The sequence below is a fragment of the Aythya ferina genome (genome assembly GCF_964211825.1).
Source record: "Aythya ferina genome assembly, chromosome: 6".
NCBI classification, from domain to species: domain Eukaryota; kingdom Metazoa; phylum Chordata; class Aves; order Anseriformes; family Anatidae; genus Aythya; species Aythya ferina.
In genome coordinates, this window is record NC_140303.1 from 14173015 (window position 1) to 14190134 (window position 17120).

Consider the following 17120-nt stretch of genomic DNA (forward strand, 5'->3'; position numbering starts at 1 on the left):
AGCCATGAGCCTAGGAACTCAATTAGCCTGAAAGACAACTATCTCATTATCTTTCCTAAAATGATATAAATACATAAGAATATAAAAATTTAAAATAAACTCTCCCTCTATTGACTGTCTAGATGACTGAATTTCACTGCTCAATTTCTTTAAACACCCACTTTAGTATTTATTTATTCTAAGCGTGAAGCAGCTACGATAATTAGACTGTCAGATTTGGTAAGTTAATGAGGAGTCACTGGAGTGGAAGGTTTTGCATTTGTGAGATTGCTGAAGGAGAGAAGCTCCGTGCCTTCGCTCTATCTCTTTTTTCTTTTTCTTTTTCTTTTTTCCCCCCTCCACTGGGTGGGAAGGAGAGAGCTTGGCAGTGCAGAGATCCATTTGAATCCTTTTGATTAGCGGGTTGCATTCCCACCACTGTTCTACCAAATAATCTTTTGCTGGTTGCTCCAAGAAAAAGAAAAAGAAAAAAAAGAAAAGAAATCATAGATGAGATTTCTAGAGAACGGAGCCTAGATTAAAGAAATCATTTTCCAAAAAAAAAATCAGGAGCAATGGAGCTGTGAGAAACAGGATCCTGAATGAGTTCATATTGTGGGCAATGTCACAGAAGAGTATTAGCACAGTGAAGGAAAAGGACCTTTCTGCAGCTTCTTCTTTAACCTGATTTTGTTGTTGTTGTTTGCTTGTTTATTTTTCTACAGGACAATCAGTGCTCACAGTTCCAGCAGTGACACTGCAACCTGAAGTCTGTGACCTGTCTGCTCCTTACCAGAAAGGCCGTCTCTCAGAACGTTCAAGCAAGTTTTGGTAGAAGGCAGAACTGACTGACTATTTCTTGGGTAACCATGCGGTTACCACTGCCAAAGCTGCTGCCATCAGCCAGAGCACATGAATTCCTCTGGGCACTGGAGGTGGGAAAGCAAAACCCATACCCTGAGCTGGATCACCACACCCCAGGCTGAGGACAAAGTGGGAACTTTTCTCACATTCAGAGGGAAGAGATCGGCAAGCCAGTGGCCCCCAGTGCACAGTGCGCAGTAGTATGATGGGAGGTCTGGGTTTGTTTTGTCATATTCCCGAATCTCAGACCAGTGCCCTTTCCTCTGATGCCTCCGCAGTCAAAATATGGTTTCTTTTCCACATTGTTTAAACAGACCAAATTGCTTTTTTTGCCTTTGTCTATGTCTATTGAGTTCACATTTTATAGCTTACTTGTTTTGATTTAACACACAATGGAATTTGCTCAATGAAGTACCAGAAATGACAAAGAGCTCTACCCAGGGGGCAGAACAGCAATGTTGCAATGGATGTTATGACAATATGTACATTCCTCCACTGCAATGAATAAAGCCATAGCTTTACCTTTCTCGGGTTCATCCTGTCTCACAAAACCCTGCCATGGTGACCCACTGATCTGCAAACTGGAGTTTCTCATTGAAGTCTTTTTTTTTTTTTTTTAACTTAGGACTCCAAACAGTGTTGTTGTTAGGAGCAGACATTGGGCATTTTCTAACATAATTCAGTTACCCTGCCACAGGTCGTACTTTGATTTCATCTGTGTCACTGTGTCAGCGTAACACTGGACCAACATCACAAAATGGAGTTTAGATCAGCCAAATTTTATGATAAAATGTGCTTCCTATGCATGTGCCAGAGCTAGGCAAAATCTCTAGTTTGTAACATCCCTGGTTTTAATTGAGCTGTAATTTAGTATGAGACACTTTAAAATGATGCTCCAGCATCATCGGTTTTCATTTCTTTTTTTGTTACAGAAAACCTCTATTACCAAAAGATCACTTAAAGTCACTGTTAATGAAGGAAGTTACAGGAACATAACCTTTTAATATATCCTGTGTCTTTGTTTACTTTGTGCATTTGTTGCAGCATGTGTCCAGTCAGTGTTGCTGGCTGGGTCTGTGCTTGCAGGGCAGACCTGGCAGCTGATCTTACGGCCAAATTAGCTTGACTTACTGCCTGCAACCTACCTGCGATAGCAGGACAAACCTCAGCCACCCCTCTGTGCTTTCAAAAGCACACAGACTGCCTTTACTGCTATAAGATCAGGTCCCAGCACTCATGGCTCAGTCTCGCAGCCTCACTCTCTTCCATCTGTCCTCATCACATGGACAACAGCAGGCAGACAGGACAGCCTTGAGTCTTTTTGAGAAGGACCTGATGTTGCCAGCCCTACAGCCAGATTGGATTTTGGAATCAGCCTGAATTCATTCCCTGCTCACCTGCTTGGCTAAGGGCAGACACGGTGGCTGTTCACTCTGTGATCAGGGAGGAACTAATCCTGCCAAAAAACGGTTGTCATTTCCATTAAGGCTTCTGGGACGGCTCGCTTGAGGAGGGCACTCATGCTTCAGTGTTTACTGAACTTAGTTTTGGCCAGTTTTACCTTATTTTGAGACTATTTCACAAATACATAATTTAAAATAGTGAAACCATGAAGAAAGTAGGAGATCCTCCTGTTTTCTTCTGTTTTTTTTTTTTTTTTGTTGGTTTTTTTTTTTTTTTTTTTTTTGTCTTTTTTCTTTAATATTAACCTGGCTTCAAAGTGACTGTGTTCCTTTGTGTTCCTTTTTTAGGCTGCTTGCAGAACATACTAAAAAAGCTCAAATGTCAACCCAAGTATTCTTCTGCAGTTAATTACAGGAAAACATTCTATAAGTGATGTTTTCAGATTATTAAACTTTTTTTTTTTTCAGGCATCTGGATTCAGACATGCAGGCAAGGTTAAAATGAAACGGTAATTTTTTTGTCATTTTAATAGGCTACCAATGGAAAGCAGGGGGTTCTGTGTGCTTTTTCAAATCTAATCAGAAGTAGATAGGCATCTAAAGCACAACAGCCTCACGCTGCTATATGAGAGAATGGAATTTCCTGGGAACATAATAAAACTGGCCAGCCTTCTTTCAGTGGCCAACCTGAGTTAGGTTACAAAAACAGACAAAACCAAATAACTAAACATACCAGGCTCAATCATGAATCCGTGGACCCCAAGACACACAGTAAGAGACAAAACATCATCACAGTCTCTTCCTTGTTCTCCTTCTGGTTTCAGGAAGGGACCAGATAGTGCCAGGCCTCTATCCCAGAGTGATATATGCTCCGTGCCAATACACCATCTATTTTCTACTCTGTTCCACCTCCTTCCCTCTATCTGCTGAGCAGAAACGTATGGATCATTGGAATATGCTTACTTTGCATGAAAATGCAAAGAGAAAGCAAAGTAACTGAAGTCACTAGTCCTGAGAATATTTGGCATTAGGATTTATTTGTCCTTTTGATTCAGAACTTAGGCCATGTATTTTTATTCTAACAGAATTCCTTTGCAACAGGGGCAGATTCTGCCCTCCATTACAAGGACATTTGAAATAACTCTTGATATTGATGAAATGAAACAAAATCTTTGCGCGTATAAAATGAGGTCAGAGTATGGTCCAGGGTGACTTATTTTTTAAATTCACCTTTCAGTAGAAGAAAAGTGTGCAGATGTCCTGCCTTTTGTTTTTCAGAAAGCAGTGTCAGAAAGATTGACTTGGCAACGAAGATGTAACAGCAGAGTCTGGACGCTGGACTTGCAGAATAAATGCAGCCATGTGTCACTTAATAGAGAGATCCCTGGACCAGCAGATCGATGTACAAACAGGACAGATGGGGACTGACAATTGAAAGAATGTAGAGGCTGATCCAAGGCTTACAGAGACCTGTCATTCCTGGGGTTTGCCTACAATCTCCTTCAACAAAAGAGCTCCTGAGGGAAGGAGGGGATTAGTCAAAAGTTGAGTGAAGTCTCCAGGGAAGATGGCTTCTTGGATAAAGTTGTCAACAAAAGGAATTGTTTAAGACTATTTGTTATAATTTCCTAGAGGGAGCTTCTGCCATCACTAACAGGATTACCAGCATACTGGTTCCACACCAGCAGAGCATTAGACATACGCATTGCAGACTGGTTGCTCAGAGCTGAATTCAGGGGTCTTCTTATACTGGGTCCCAAATATGTGCAGGTGCTGATGAGCAGAGGGGAGATGGCAAAGCACTGAGATGAAGCCAAATACAGGTCATTTCTGGTCCAGCTGTTGCAGAGAGCCCTAGCTCATTAATGAGTTACCAGGGTGTTTTAATCTCCTTGATCTCATGGTTGCTGACAGACTATGAGAAGGAAAACTAATCTGAGGTGAGTGCTGATCAAGATACATGGGGAAATGACCAGGAGCTCCTTCCCAGCTACAGTTACTGTGAAATTTCTCATAAACTTTTTTACTGGAAAAATCAGAAAAACAACTTACTGCATTCACGTACTAGGCTGCTTGGTCTCAGTTATCTGGGATACTTTTTCTCACTTCTGGGACATCAGAAGCCAGAAGCCTCAGCATAACCTCACAGCAGATGTGGAAGGAAAAAGGAAGACGGAGCTAAATAATTAAGGTGTAGGCATGCAAACTTTCTTGAAAACATCTTATTCATCTCAGTAGTGTCACTGGCATGACCAGGGGAACTTCTCTGAGTAAGAATTATGCAGAGCATTGAGGTATTGAAACAAAACCTGTTACAGAGCTATGACAAAATACCAGAGAAATGAGTGGCAGCCATAGTAAGAGCAGGAAGAAGGCATTTTGTGCTAAGGAAGCTGCATTTCTAGCCCTACCCCAGTCCACTGAGTGCTAACCAATCACTGCAGACCTGGGCAGGAAGCAGCACAGATGTTTACGTTCCCCTTTGCCCTTTCTAAATCCATAATTACAGAGAAAAAGGCATACAGGCTAGCTGCAGGCACTGCTCAGTAAAGAGCACAAAAATTATTCTTTACGTTATTGTCAGAGTCCTTAATGATCTCTGCCCTGATAAAAAAGCCAGCTATGTTCCAAAAACATTTCTACTTCTAGATTGTATGGACCCAGATCTCCCAAATACCAGGCACTTTCAAAATGAGTGCGGATGCCTGACTTCACTTTGCAACGCTAAAATGAATTTTGTCTCAGTATCAGGACCTTACACATTTCATTTGTTTTGCAATGAATCTGGAATTACTACGACCTCACAGCAGTGTAAGCAAGATCCAACTAGGGCCTACAGAATTCTGCCTGGGCACGTATCTTTGTGTCAGCTTCCTATGTACAGGTTTATTTGTGAAGAGAAGGGCAGTTAGAACCCCTTTTTGAAGAAAAACAATAGCTCTTACGCACATTGGCACTGGCTGTTGCATTGCAAAAGCTTCTAAAAACTGCTACAAAAAGATGCCTTTCAAAAGTGGATTGCAGGCTGTGTTGTAAGAGATAGCTCCCCACTTCTGAGTTACGCTGAGTCACAACACTTCCCAGGTTCGGATGGGGGTCTGGCATGCCTTTTGCTCTCTTGGAGATGGCAGTGAAGAGCAGTGAAGATGCAAGATCTCTAATGCCTGCCATGGTTCTGGTTGGATGTCTGGTCCTAATGGGGAGACCCTAAATGCTCAACATATGTTAAATGAAAGGATTTGTTATGCATGGACAGCAAAGAATCTAATGGTGGGAACTGAAGCACTTTCCTCATGGTGTTTATCAGAACATCAGTGGTAAATTTCTTCTGCCCTGGAGCAGCAGAGAGAATGGCTTTGCTGGTTTTGCATAGCTGCTACCCCGTAATGGTCAAAGCTCTTATGCTCAGTTGCCAAAGGGCCAAATGATACCTGCTACATCTGTATCTCCAGGGTGGGAAAGCCAGCAAGACCCTGGCAGAAGGATGGGCTGCAACCCAGCACTCTTCCTCTGTTCATTAACCCAACATCAGAGGCCCAGTGCCCTAAATATGTCAGACCAGCGAGAGAAATTGCCCTGGAACCACTCCTCTCCCACACTAATGGACTACTGTTTACATCAGGAGCACTCATCTCAGCAGATTTTCCATCCCCAGGGCTGCCCAATCTCAGGCACAACAGCTCTCAGGGAAAATGGATGTAGTGTTGTAATGAGTCAGGAAGAGTGAACAAGACACGCATCTCAATCTATGTACCTAGTTAGTGCCACCCAAAAAGGGGGCCTTGATTCCCCATTTCTCTCTCTGCTTATAGCATCACAGTCTTTCTCTCTTTTGTTCTCTGGCACTTTTCTAATCCCTTGATGAGCTGATATAATTTACTAAACAGGTGGAAAACAATTCGCTCTTTTGCTGGCTCAGTTTTTCATTGCTTTATTGAGCTGTATCAGATTATGAAGGGGTCAAACAAGTACCACACTTCATGCACGAATGAGTGTGGCGTGGGAAAGGAAGAGCAGGGAAAGACCATGAAGTTCAGACTCCTATCTCCAACCTACCCACGTCCAGTTCTTGAGGGTTGTAAACCCTTGTCACATCTGGAAGTTTGGTGTTCTGTTTTGAGGTAATGACTGAACAGGTTCTGTTGAGTAAATGCTCAGTGCTGCTATGTTGTATGTGGGCCCATCTCAAACCTAGCTGTTTGCTGTTGAAAACCTCACAAAAAAAAAAAACAGACACTGGTAAAGAAGTGCAGGACTGACCTTTTTCCAGAAAAACTGACTTTCTCTTGGCAGAGGTAGGAAGCCTTGGTAAAGCAGGTGAGAGTTTATGAAGTGCACGTAAATGGAGATTTTTGTTCATGAGGGTCATCAAATGGTTTCTTCTCACCACCTAATAAAAAATTAAAAACAAATTGAAATTTTGGAGAAATCCTTTAATTTCGAGAACATCATCTTTTATGCAAAGAGAGTTTAACAGCAGACTTAAATATTTGCTTTAAAAACATCCTGAAGTAAATGAAATAACTTTGTTCCCAGGCCAAGATTCTGTTTTACTTCAGGCCAGAGCAAGTTCGTTGGCCAAATTACATATCCCCAAGAAAAAAATCAGAGGGCTTTAACATTGGCAAAAGCCTGCCTGTAGTGGTGCAAGTGGGCAATGCTCTTTAAAAGGGAAAAAAAAAAAAAGCGCCAAGAAAATCCCCGGTGCAACCCAGCACCGCATTTGGGGAGCACAGATGAAAGCCCTGATGTGGGTCATGTGACAGGTGTCACTTCAGTAATGATATTGGGGCAGAGATAAAAGTCCTCGCCGGCTGCTCATGTGACACAGCTTCATTACTCGCACAGCAGGTGGTCGAAGAGTCTCAATGCCTGTATTTTTTTATTATTTTTTAATTTTTTTTTTTTTATTCTGTGATAATGAGAAAATGTTTAAACTTCCATCCCTGTGTTTAAACACTTCTTCATGCTGACAGCAGCAGGAGATCCCTTGATCAGCTGTCAGATTGGAAAGTGCAATTTTTCTGGAAAGTAAACAGCGTGTTTGCCAGTTGGAAATCATTTTCTGTTTGTTGGGACTGCTCGTCGCGGAGTGATGGAGCCATGTCACTGCAGCTGACAACTCGGCAACAGGGAATAGAAAACAGCCTGAAAAATGGTTTTTAGACTCTGCCTCTGATAACAGGAGCCTGAGATTTCCAACACTTCCCTATTGTTATCGTGTGAAAAAACGCCATTTAGGGATTGCTTCTGAAACTTTTAAGGCAGCGCCTCAGCATCAGTGTGAGTATGTAGTGCCTTCTAAAAGAAGCTCCAACATTTTAATAAAAGCTTTCAGAGAGAAAAACGAACAGGACACACAAAGGAACGGGGTGGGTGTGCAGACACACGGTGGTGGAGGTGGCCAGGACTCATTCCCAGTGAGCAAGGAAAAACAACAACAAAAGTCTCCCCATATTGGAAAATATTTCCTGGCTCTGATGTCACAGAGGCTTGGGGAAATCAGTGGGAGTTTCAGGTGAGACGAGGAAGGCAAATGTGGTCACAAGATTACGCCAGCGAGCTCAACCCAGTCACAGGGCTGCCCGGGCCGGGCTGAAGTTGGAGCCTAGCTCGGCTCTTCTTCCTGAGCGCCCTGGAATCCAGCTAAGTGCACTGTACAGGTTAACCACATTTATTTCTTTTCCTATTAGGCAAATATCTTCTCAAAGTCAATTCTCATGAAGAAGAAGAGATACAGATATAATGCACATAATTTTAATTAAAATTAAGGTTTGAATGTGCATATGCAGAGGCATACACAGCATTTTTCCTATGCAGACACAGACAACATCTTATATGCAGAATCAACAAATCAACCTGATTTCAACACTGGGAAAGTTAATTACTCAGAACACAGCTTGGATCGCCTATTAGATATTTGCAGCAATTACATTACGTGGAGCCTTGGTAGTCTCCCAACAAATGCTTTTCCCTGACGGCTGTGCTGCAGTGTCCCACAGGTGTGCTCTCCCCTCCGCAAAGCTCCCCGTGACGAGCTCCCCGTGTATTACGTCTCCAAGTTTGGCCTCATTAAAGTGGAAGGCTCGGTGCCCTGTTGCTATCTTACTTGTACCAGCAAAGCCCTCGAGCTGCTGCTTTGCTCCCAGCTCAGCACTCTGCGCAGCCCAGGGCAAGGCCCCACGGCCTCTGGGACGGGGACAAGGACAGGGACCAGGGATGGGGTTAGGGACAGGGGCGCTGCTCTGCTCCCGCCCAACACCCAGGGAACTGGGGGCAGGGCCGGACAATCAGCAGAAATGATCCCAAGCAAAAAGATCAGATCAGAATCTGGCCCTTTGTTAGCAGTCATTAAAAAACATAGCACTTTTAATAGGAGCTTATTCAATTAGCAGACTAACAGGCTCCATCAGATAAGCAGGGGATTTCCCTGGGAATCTGAGTCACCGTGGCACATAATGCTGAAGCGGCTCCAAACCCTATGATTAACCCTCTCGGCACTGAACCAGATGAAGAGGCCAGATCTCAGGAAAGGGGTTGTTCCTGGATTCTTAAGGGACAAGGAAAAGCTCTCTGCTGCATCTCCGAGCCCCTGAAAGGTGCCAGTGCCGAGTGTGAGTCACACATGCTGGAAGGAACCAGGAGGATCGTGGCACCAAACTGTAGCTGCTGCAGACAGGAGACTCGCCTGATCTCTGATAAACACACTGACATTTGGCAGCCTGACAGCTTCACAGTTCCATAAGAGGCTTCCTAATTAGAGCCTGGGTGAGAAATAATCCACAACCTGAAGTTTGTCTCTAGCTTCCTTGCTGTACTTTTTTCCCCTCCTCTCTGCGCGCTTTCCTCCTTTTCAGTGTTTTCTCTCACACATTCTCAGCACATCCCCTCCCTGCAGGCGGAAGCTGTTTGAAACACCAAGCAGGAGAAAGGTTAATTTTTGCCTGTCCTCTCAGCTCAGAACAACTCTCAACAAAAGCACCCCTCTTGCATTCCAGCGTTGCCCTTGAAAGAGGCTGGGAGATAGCGCAGGGGAGAGGACAGGACATGTTGGAGTTTATAATGAGGCAAAGTACAACCAGGCTGGAAGGAAACCAAAGCAGTCCCATTCATTCCTAGTCAAACGAGTAGGGTAAACCCAGTGCTCCTAGCAGCAGGAGAATGGGGACTCTGGGTCGGGATCCAGCCCCGCATTTTGCTTTGCTCCTGTTGCCCAGCTCCAAGCAGCTGGCCCCAAACAGCGCATCGCAACATCCTGAGCCTTTCAGCTGGAGCCAGGCTCTGAGTTTAGCGCTGCCTTTAGGGCTTCCAGTTCAGTGGTGCTGCTCTGTCACAGCAGGACCTTGATCCAGCTGGTCTTACAACGAAATACATCTTTCAGAGATATGAACGGTTACAAAGGCAGATCTTTCAAAGCCACATCATGTTCCACTCACTTACCCCATCAATCCATATTCCCTGAATAGTTCCAGAAAAACTCCAAATGCAATAACCTATGAGTTTGAGATTACATTAACGAGCAACATCTGCTGAGCCAAGTCTAACTCCTGTACTGCGTTTATTTCTTAGGGAGTTACTTGCTGATAGTGGGATTGTTCCCTATTAATATCCCGAAGTCTTTTGCAGAGTAATAATAGGGGTAGCAAAGCTGTTCAAAGACAACAGCCAATATGCATCCTACAATAACTGGGATACAGACACAAACACCACAATCCACATTATATTGAGGGTTTTCTATTTCCTGTTCTCCTCAATTAGAACAATATTCCCTGGATAGCTACAAGAAAGGGGAAGAAATGGGATTCTCCACATACATCTCCCAGGACAGCTCTATGTGTTCCCACCATTCAGCAGGACCCCAGATGACGACACGGGACCAATACCTGCAGATATTTAACTTCAAGCTCTCTCCAAAGGAAAATAAATAAATAAATAAATATTTCATTCAAAAATATGCACTTGAACTACTTCCAGGACAAACATTTTTGTTGCTGAGATATACTGGAAGATCAGTCCTACAAAGAGGACTGGGAGGTCCTTGAGGAGCGTTCTCTTTTGAGGTTTTCCTCTGTGGGTTTTGCTATAGTTGCTGATGACCAAGTGCTTCACATGCAGGAGATGTCTATGTATTGTACGGCTATGAGAAGAAATATGGACCTACACCTCTGTGCTGGGGAGAACATCTCTACATGAGGACTGGAAAAGTTTGCAAAGCCATTCTTGGCTGTAATGCCTCTACTGCTAAGATACTGAGGCTGAGAAAATTGTCTGCTGAACAGATATTTTCAACAAACAGATGTCTATGAAGTAAGCAGAGCCGGTCCCCGAGGTTCTAACTTTAACAAATTCCCCGAATAGATTGTAGCTGTGTGTTTTGTATCATTGCTTTCTACAAAAAGGAGTGTGGATTAGTACACTATTTATAGAGCCCAACCCACTCACTTGCTTGGAGCACCCCTGAAGCTGAGGGAGATGTGAATTTGTAGCCAACCACCACCTCCAGCATCCATGTAGCATCATACCAAAATTCTGCCTTTCAGCATAGAAGAGACCTTGGGGAAAAAGAAAAAAAAATAAGCAGAGGTTGTTCTGGACCCAAAATAGCTGGCTCCATCCCTGCCCCGATTTTTTTTTCATGATAAATCAGTAGAGATGAAGATGACGTGGGGAAAAGCTCTTCTGGAGGGCTGCCTGGGGAGCACATGAGGCAGGGCTGGCTCTGGCCTTCCTATCACTGCAGAGCGGGCACAAAGGCCAGAAGAGCGGCGTGTTACACAGGCATGCCTGCTAGATATGAACCTTTTTAAAATTCAGATGAGTCAGCTGCCACGAAGATTAGTCAGGGTGACATGGTGTAATACCACAGGAGAAAAGAAAAAACATGGATACTTTTCAATTAAACTCCTTTTTTTTTTTTTCCAGAGTTTAGAATTTCAGTCATTTTAATCCATTTTTAGACTAAGACCTAAAATACAAATACACAGTCTGGAGGAACTGCTTTTAAAATCTATGTATTTTTTGAGGGATTAACTCAAGTTGATAGATTTAGTCCGTTTTCTTAATTTTGTTCATTTCAGATGTTTAAAAAGAAATTTAAAATAAACAAACAAAATCCAGTCGAAAATTTGGCAAGGGCTGAATCCTTTGGGCACAATTTTCCCAGGAGAAGCGCAGATCTCTGATAAGCAACAGCAAAGATGCCGCATTTCACAGCTGCATTGCAGATCTGTGGCCTCTCCAGAGACTTGCACACTCTAAACAGGGATTTCTTTAGTTTAAATGCCAGATCCGCTGTGGTCCCAGTGGAGCTCCAGAGGGGCATTATCTAGGAAAATGGGGCACGTTTAATCCACTCCATCAGTAATGCCGAGAATAGTCTCAATATTTGTGAAAATTGAAACCAGGCGTGATGAAAGGTCCTTCATGTCTTGTGTAGATTAAACATCACTCGCCAGCCTTCCCCAGGCAGCTGGGCCATAGTTTGTTTGCAGTATCTCTGTTTATGATATATACATGTAGGTCCTCCGGTGTCTGGATGGAAGCAAGTATGAGCTAAAAAGCTGGCCTGGCTGGGCAATTTCCTGAAGGATGTGCTGGTAAGTTGAGTTGTTTGATAACCACAGGTGCAAAAGGAAAATAACAGCTCTGTGCAACACAGGCTAATTTTGGCTTCACCCTTCTCACTGGGAACGGCTGTTGCATTTTCTGTGCAGAACCTTCCCTGCTAATGAAATCTCAGGCAGTTTTGCATTTTGAATGGAATTAAAATAAAAAGGATGAAAAGATTCAGGGCCTCTGAACAGAGCTCGAGTTCGTCACCGTGTGACAGTACTACCACGGCCAGCTATCCCCGTCACAGGGTCAGGAACAGTCCAAAACACGATGCTATTTCATACATCTCCCCCAGGCAAGTAGTGCCTGCGCTGATGCCGGTGAGCCATGGGGTAAGCTGCACAAACTTGCATCCTGTAAGTGCTGCAAGGCTGCAGGGTGTGCTGCTCTGACGTGCTGAGGGCTTCTCGCTCGATTCTGTCTGCTTTTATACAGGAGCCTCTCAGAAGCCGTTCAGTTGGACACAGACCTGAGAGATTTCATTCACCCGAAAGCAGACTGTCTGCAAGAGATCTGTGAGCAGGTCCCTCTGTGGATCCTGTGCAGAAAGGGCCAGGAGACAAACCTGGAGACCGCTGTGAGGCCCCAAGCTCGAGCTGTGTATGAGGCTCCTGCAAGCAGAAGGAGGAGGCTGCTGGGGGGGCTGTAAGGAGGCGACCTGAGACCCAGAAGCTCTTTGGAGCTGAGAGAAACCCCAGAAAACATCTGCCCAGCCTGTGGAGAAGAGATAGTTATGGTCTGGGCACAATGAATGTAAGCAGACAGGTCACCAGCTCTCACTATGTTTGCAGGGAGCTGCCTGCCTGTGCCAGGCTGCACCACGGCCACTGCCGGAGGTAGAAGATGCTCCACTTGCTGCAACTTTGGGAAAAATGGGCAGGCCTGGTGCCAGACAGTGCCTCGGGCAGCTGTGGAGGAGGTGCCCCTGGAAGGGCTACTGTCCCCCCGGCTTGTAGCCGTGCTCGTGCTTTGTGCAGGCTGACACCCCCGCTGCCGCCGAGGAGGGAAGGCGAGCCTGGGGCAGCCGAGCGAGCCCCCCAGCGCGATCTGCACGCTCACCAAGCATCCAAAGCGCTTTCAAGGGGCTGAACAGATCTTTCCTTGCCAGCACGATTACAGCTGTAATGAGATTTGAAGCAAGCCGTTTCTTCTAAACAATGGCGCTATCTCATTCTGCCCCATTTAGATGATAATCTGATCTTCCAGATATTAATATTTTCGTATTAATGTAGATCCTTTTATCCCTGTAGCTTAGAACTGGGTTCTGATTTATTAATAGCTGGCTCCCCCTGGACCAGGGGAGCAGGATGCTGCGTTGTGACGAGCTTAATAACTCACTGCTCCCCATTAGTAAATCACAGGCTAGCACTTCAAATTTGCTGCGAGACTTGGGCTGACTTTCCCTCATCCCTTGAAGCATCTTAGGGCTGTTGTGCAAAACTCTTTGCTAACAACCTTGCTTAAATGAGCCAAGTGCTCTGCTCCGGGTTCAGCCCACTTGACTGAACTTTTACCAGTATTTCAGGGAGCAAGGGCAAAAGCAGAGCTAACAAATTTCACTGGCTTTTCCGATCAAATGGTGCCAGGGCACTTTTCTGGAGCAATACGTAACACCCAGCAGAATTAATGTATTTATTATTTTAGAAGAGCTCATGTTTTTTTAATGTCTCCCGGTTTGAAGGAAGGGTTGAAAGTAAGGGCAGCCTATTTGCATTGTGAATAAAGTTATCTGCCTCCTCCACCCCCCGGAATATGCAGAAATAAATGCCTTCTAATGAACCCTGGGGGGCTGCAGCTTTGATATGGATCTTGCCGGGGGTAGAGTGGACGGGGAGGAGTGCTCGCCAAACTGAAAGGCTGCATGGCATGGGGGTAGGCAGTCTTCCTCAGAGGGAGAGAGAAGGGAAATTGGATTATCTTGCTAGCAGTTGGTGTTTTTCTGTCTCCAAGAACTTGCAGATGAGAGGTCCCAGTTGGGAAGTTAAATTCAGCCCTCTGCAAACAATATTGTGTTTTTTTTTTTCCTCATCTGAATATAAGAGATGATCCTGTCCAAATTCTGGAAACTTTGTTCTCTTGCTCTGGCTGGATGCGTGTGGGCAAAGAAGAAAAACTGCAGGATTTGAATTTTTGTTTGGTGGCTGTTGAAAGTGTTCCCTATGTGTGTTTGTGTGTTTGTAAACACAGATTACTCTTTGAATGTGACATCTGGCTTTCAAGGAGCTCCCACAGCAGGCAGAATCACAGCAGTACACACTTCAGTTCCCTCAGACAAATCTATTGTAGGACCATGTTTTGCAGTTTACAGCACACCAAATAAGCTCAAAAAAACAACAAATGCAGCTGAAGCCCCTTAATAGAGACAATCTGGTTAAATGGGTCGCTTTCTGGGAACAAATTGTTGAATAAAAAGAACACCCTGGCAATGGGAAAGTTTTCTGTGCTGCCAAGAGGTTCCATAAAAAGACCATTTTACAGCGTTAACCCGTTCCCTGTACAAGCCCGAGCGCACCGCAGAGGATCCCATGCTGCTGGGAAGCAGCAGCGCCGAGAGCTGAAATACAGCAGCCGGGGACAGAAATGGAGCTCGGCATCCAGGGTGGCTGCGCCTGCTCCCCAGGCAGCAGCTAGCAGGGGATGGTGCCACGGGGGTGGCACCAGGCCAAGCAGCTCTTCCCCAGGGTGCAGACACGATGGTTTCCTAACACAGGGGCTACACCAGAGTGCTGCACAAGCTCCTGGGCACATGGGATGTGCCGAGGGAGAGGCAAAGGGAATCACCGGATTTCTGTCCTCTCCCACAGGAGGGTAGAGCAGAACTGATTCTGCAAGGTAACTGGGACAGACAGGAACAAATCAAGATCTGAAGTTGTGCTGCTGTTGGTTTTCAGTACCGGGATGCCACCCCAGTAAGTTTCACAGGGTTGCAGCATCTTTATGCAGAGCCTCAAAAGCAGCATGTTGGAATGATTCGCCCCGATTATCTGGGGAATTTCTGCAGCCTTTTTGAGAGAGGAATTTGTCCCCCTCCCCCTTTCTGTGCAAGCAGCAGGCAGACCGTGACACGGAGAGCACTCTGGGCAGGCTCTGCTATCAGGCTGCAGCTCCAGTTTTGACTACGCGGCTGCCTGCGTCAGCTGAAGCCATCCTGCTCCTGCTCCCCTTCCCCTCTCTGCTGCTCCCTGCCCCTGCTCCCTACCAGCAGCTATACCAGCACACTGGCTGTGTAGCACATGCTGAATGAGAGCAGAGAAGTGATCCAGAGAAAAAACAACCCAAGGGAAAAAAATGTTTATTTTTCAGCTGGATTGGCTCCTGCTCTGGGTCACTGCACAGCAGGGTAAAGCAGGGATGAGAGCAAGTGCCGAGGACGGGGTCTCTAAGCTGTCAGTCAGTGAAGGTCCCCATAACCACTGCCCCTTTCTACCCCTCTGTGTGGTGGTTTACGTTTCATTTGCGATGGGCTTTCCTTACTTTCCCCCCAAATTTAGATTTCTGCCACACGTGGGCTAGCTTTAGCGCCAACCGCTTCAGTACCAAAAGGTGTCACGGAATTTTAATGACCACAGATGGCCACAACTTCTGTTCGGTGTCTGATCCGACCCCCTGCCCCCCAAACCACCACCACACCGCCACCACAGGCCCCTCACGGCGTGCTGGGGAGAGCTGGCTCAGGTGAGTGAGTGCCACCGGTCCCACCCCGCTGCTTGCTGCTCAGCCTGCATTGCCCTGCCCTAACACAGGCGATGGAACTGCACGTAAATACCGGGGAGTCGGCAGCAGAAAATTCTGTAGGTGAATGTGGAGTAAAATCCTTGTGATCCACCTCCTTCAAACCATTCCAAATCCATGCCCTCGGGGGCTTCAGGAGCCGTATTAGCTGGAACACCTTGTTTCTGTACTGGAAGATTAGATTCCCACATTTTTCCACAGGCAAAGGAAGCGTGCCCAGATACAGTTCCTAGCAACTGCACAAATTCAGTGTAAGCAGTGGCCAGATGTTGGCAAGCAGAGGCTGAAGAAAAGCGCATACTATTTTCTCATTTAAGTATATAGGAAAATGGATCCTCCTATCCAGCTGTGAGCCTTTCCAGAATACATCCTGGAGTACAGCTGATGTATGTGCCTCCCACAGCTCGCAGGGTTTGATGCCGTTCCAGGCATGCTTCATGGGGAGTATTCCATTCAAAATAATTATCAACTTGAATAGAGTAAGTACCAATCTATGCAAAAGCCACTCTGGCTGCTGCCTGGGAATAGATTACAAGGCGCATTTGGCTATTGTGTGCATGCTTGTAAATTTTAAAGTGCTGGGTGAGATCTCTGAGTCTGGAGAGCATCAGAGGGTCTTGAGAGGAGCAATGAAATGTGGGACCCAAATCTTTCTCCTTCTTCCTCTCAGAGGAGTCCCAGTCTCTATTTGGTAAAAGTCACCGCAGCTTCAGTAACTCCTAATAAATCTTACGCTAGCTTCAGATTTGGGGATCCCACACAGGAAAAACCTGCTCCCAAACTCTCATCTCCCATCTTGGTTACATTAATTTCTCCTTGTGGTCTTTCCTTGACATCCATAATGCTCCACCTCCAGTCCAGACACATCAGAGCAGTTCAGATCTGACTCAGGCAGCGTTGCTACCACACTGATTGCTCTCCCTGAATCCTTCCACCATGGCACCCTTTCCATCACACCACGTCACACCGCTTTCAAGCTCCTCCCTAACCCTGCTGCTTCTTATTTACCCACCAGATCTTCCTTTACAGTCAGTAGGACTCAGCTACCGCCTTCACTGCTCCAGTGCTAGCTGTTCAGTTTCCTCACTTGCATGAATTTCTTAAATACAAGAATCCTTTGCAGTAGCCATAATAATGTGCCTAAATCAGTCCCAGACTTCTATACTTCATGTCTCCATCTCTTCCTCTTAGTGGACCAAGGGCAGTGTTTTCTGAGGTGCATCTCAGTATTGGAGACCCTAAGGCAGCTGAGACAACCTTTTGTGTAGTACAAACATGCAACGAAGTCACTGAAGATGCAGTAGGTTTGAAAAGCGCCTCGCTGTGCCCTAGAAGCACAGCCAGCTGAGGTGCAAGTGTCCATTCCCCACATATGATCAAGGTCTGTAGTCTGGGCCACAAAGTTTTGAGACTTAGGCTGTGGTGTGATTATAAAATAAATCTGACTTTGTGGTTCCCAGTATTAGATCAAAAATGCCACAGCCGTATGACATGAGGCAGAGATCCAGCCTGAGCTCACTTCTCCAAGTG

At 45.5% G+C, this 17120-nt stretch overlaps 2 protein-coding genes across 6 annotated transcripts in view; one reads left to right on the forward strand and one right to left on the reverse strand.

Annotated features, from left to right (window-relative positions):
* The window catches only part of CDK15 (cyclin dependent kinase 15), a gene marked incomplete at its 5' end in the record, with an annotated part of 34734 nt that extends 33357 nt beyond the window's left edge, over positions 1 to 1377 (forward strand). The window contains 1 exon segment of the mRNA XM_084523040.1: positions 705 to 1377. Within this exon segment, the coding sequence (XP_084379166.1) occupies positions 705 to 814 (110 nt within the window). The 3' untranslated portion in view covers positions 815 to 1377.
* Positions 1 to 17120, reverse strand: part of ALS2 (alsin Rho guanine nucleotide exchange factor ALS2) — a 217382-nt gene that overhangs the window by 71820 nt on the left and 128442 nt on the right. For all 5 annotated transcript variants that reach the window (XM_084524332.1, XM_084524334.1, XM_084524333.1 and 2 more), the window contains exon 3: positions 6507 to 6636. The gene's annotated coding sequence lies outside the window, so the exon portion shown is untranslated. The remainder of the gene's footprint in view (positions 1 to 6506; positions 6637 to 17120) is intronic.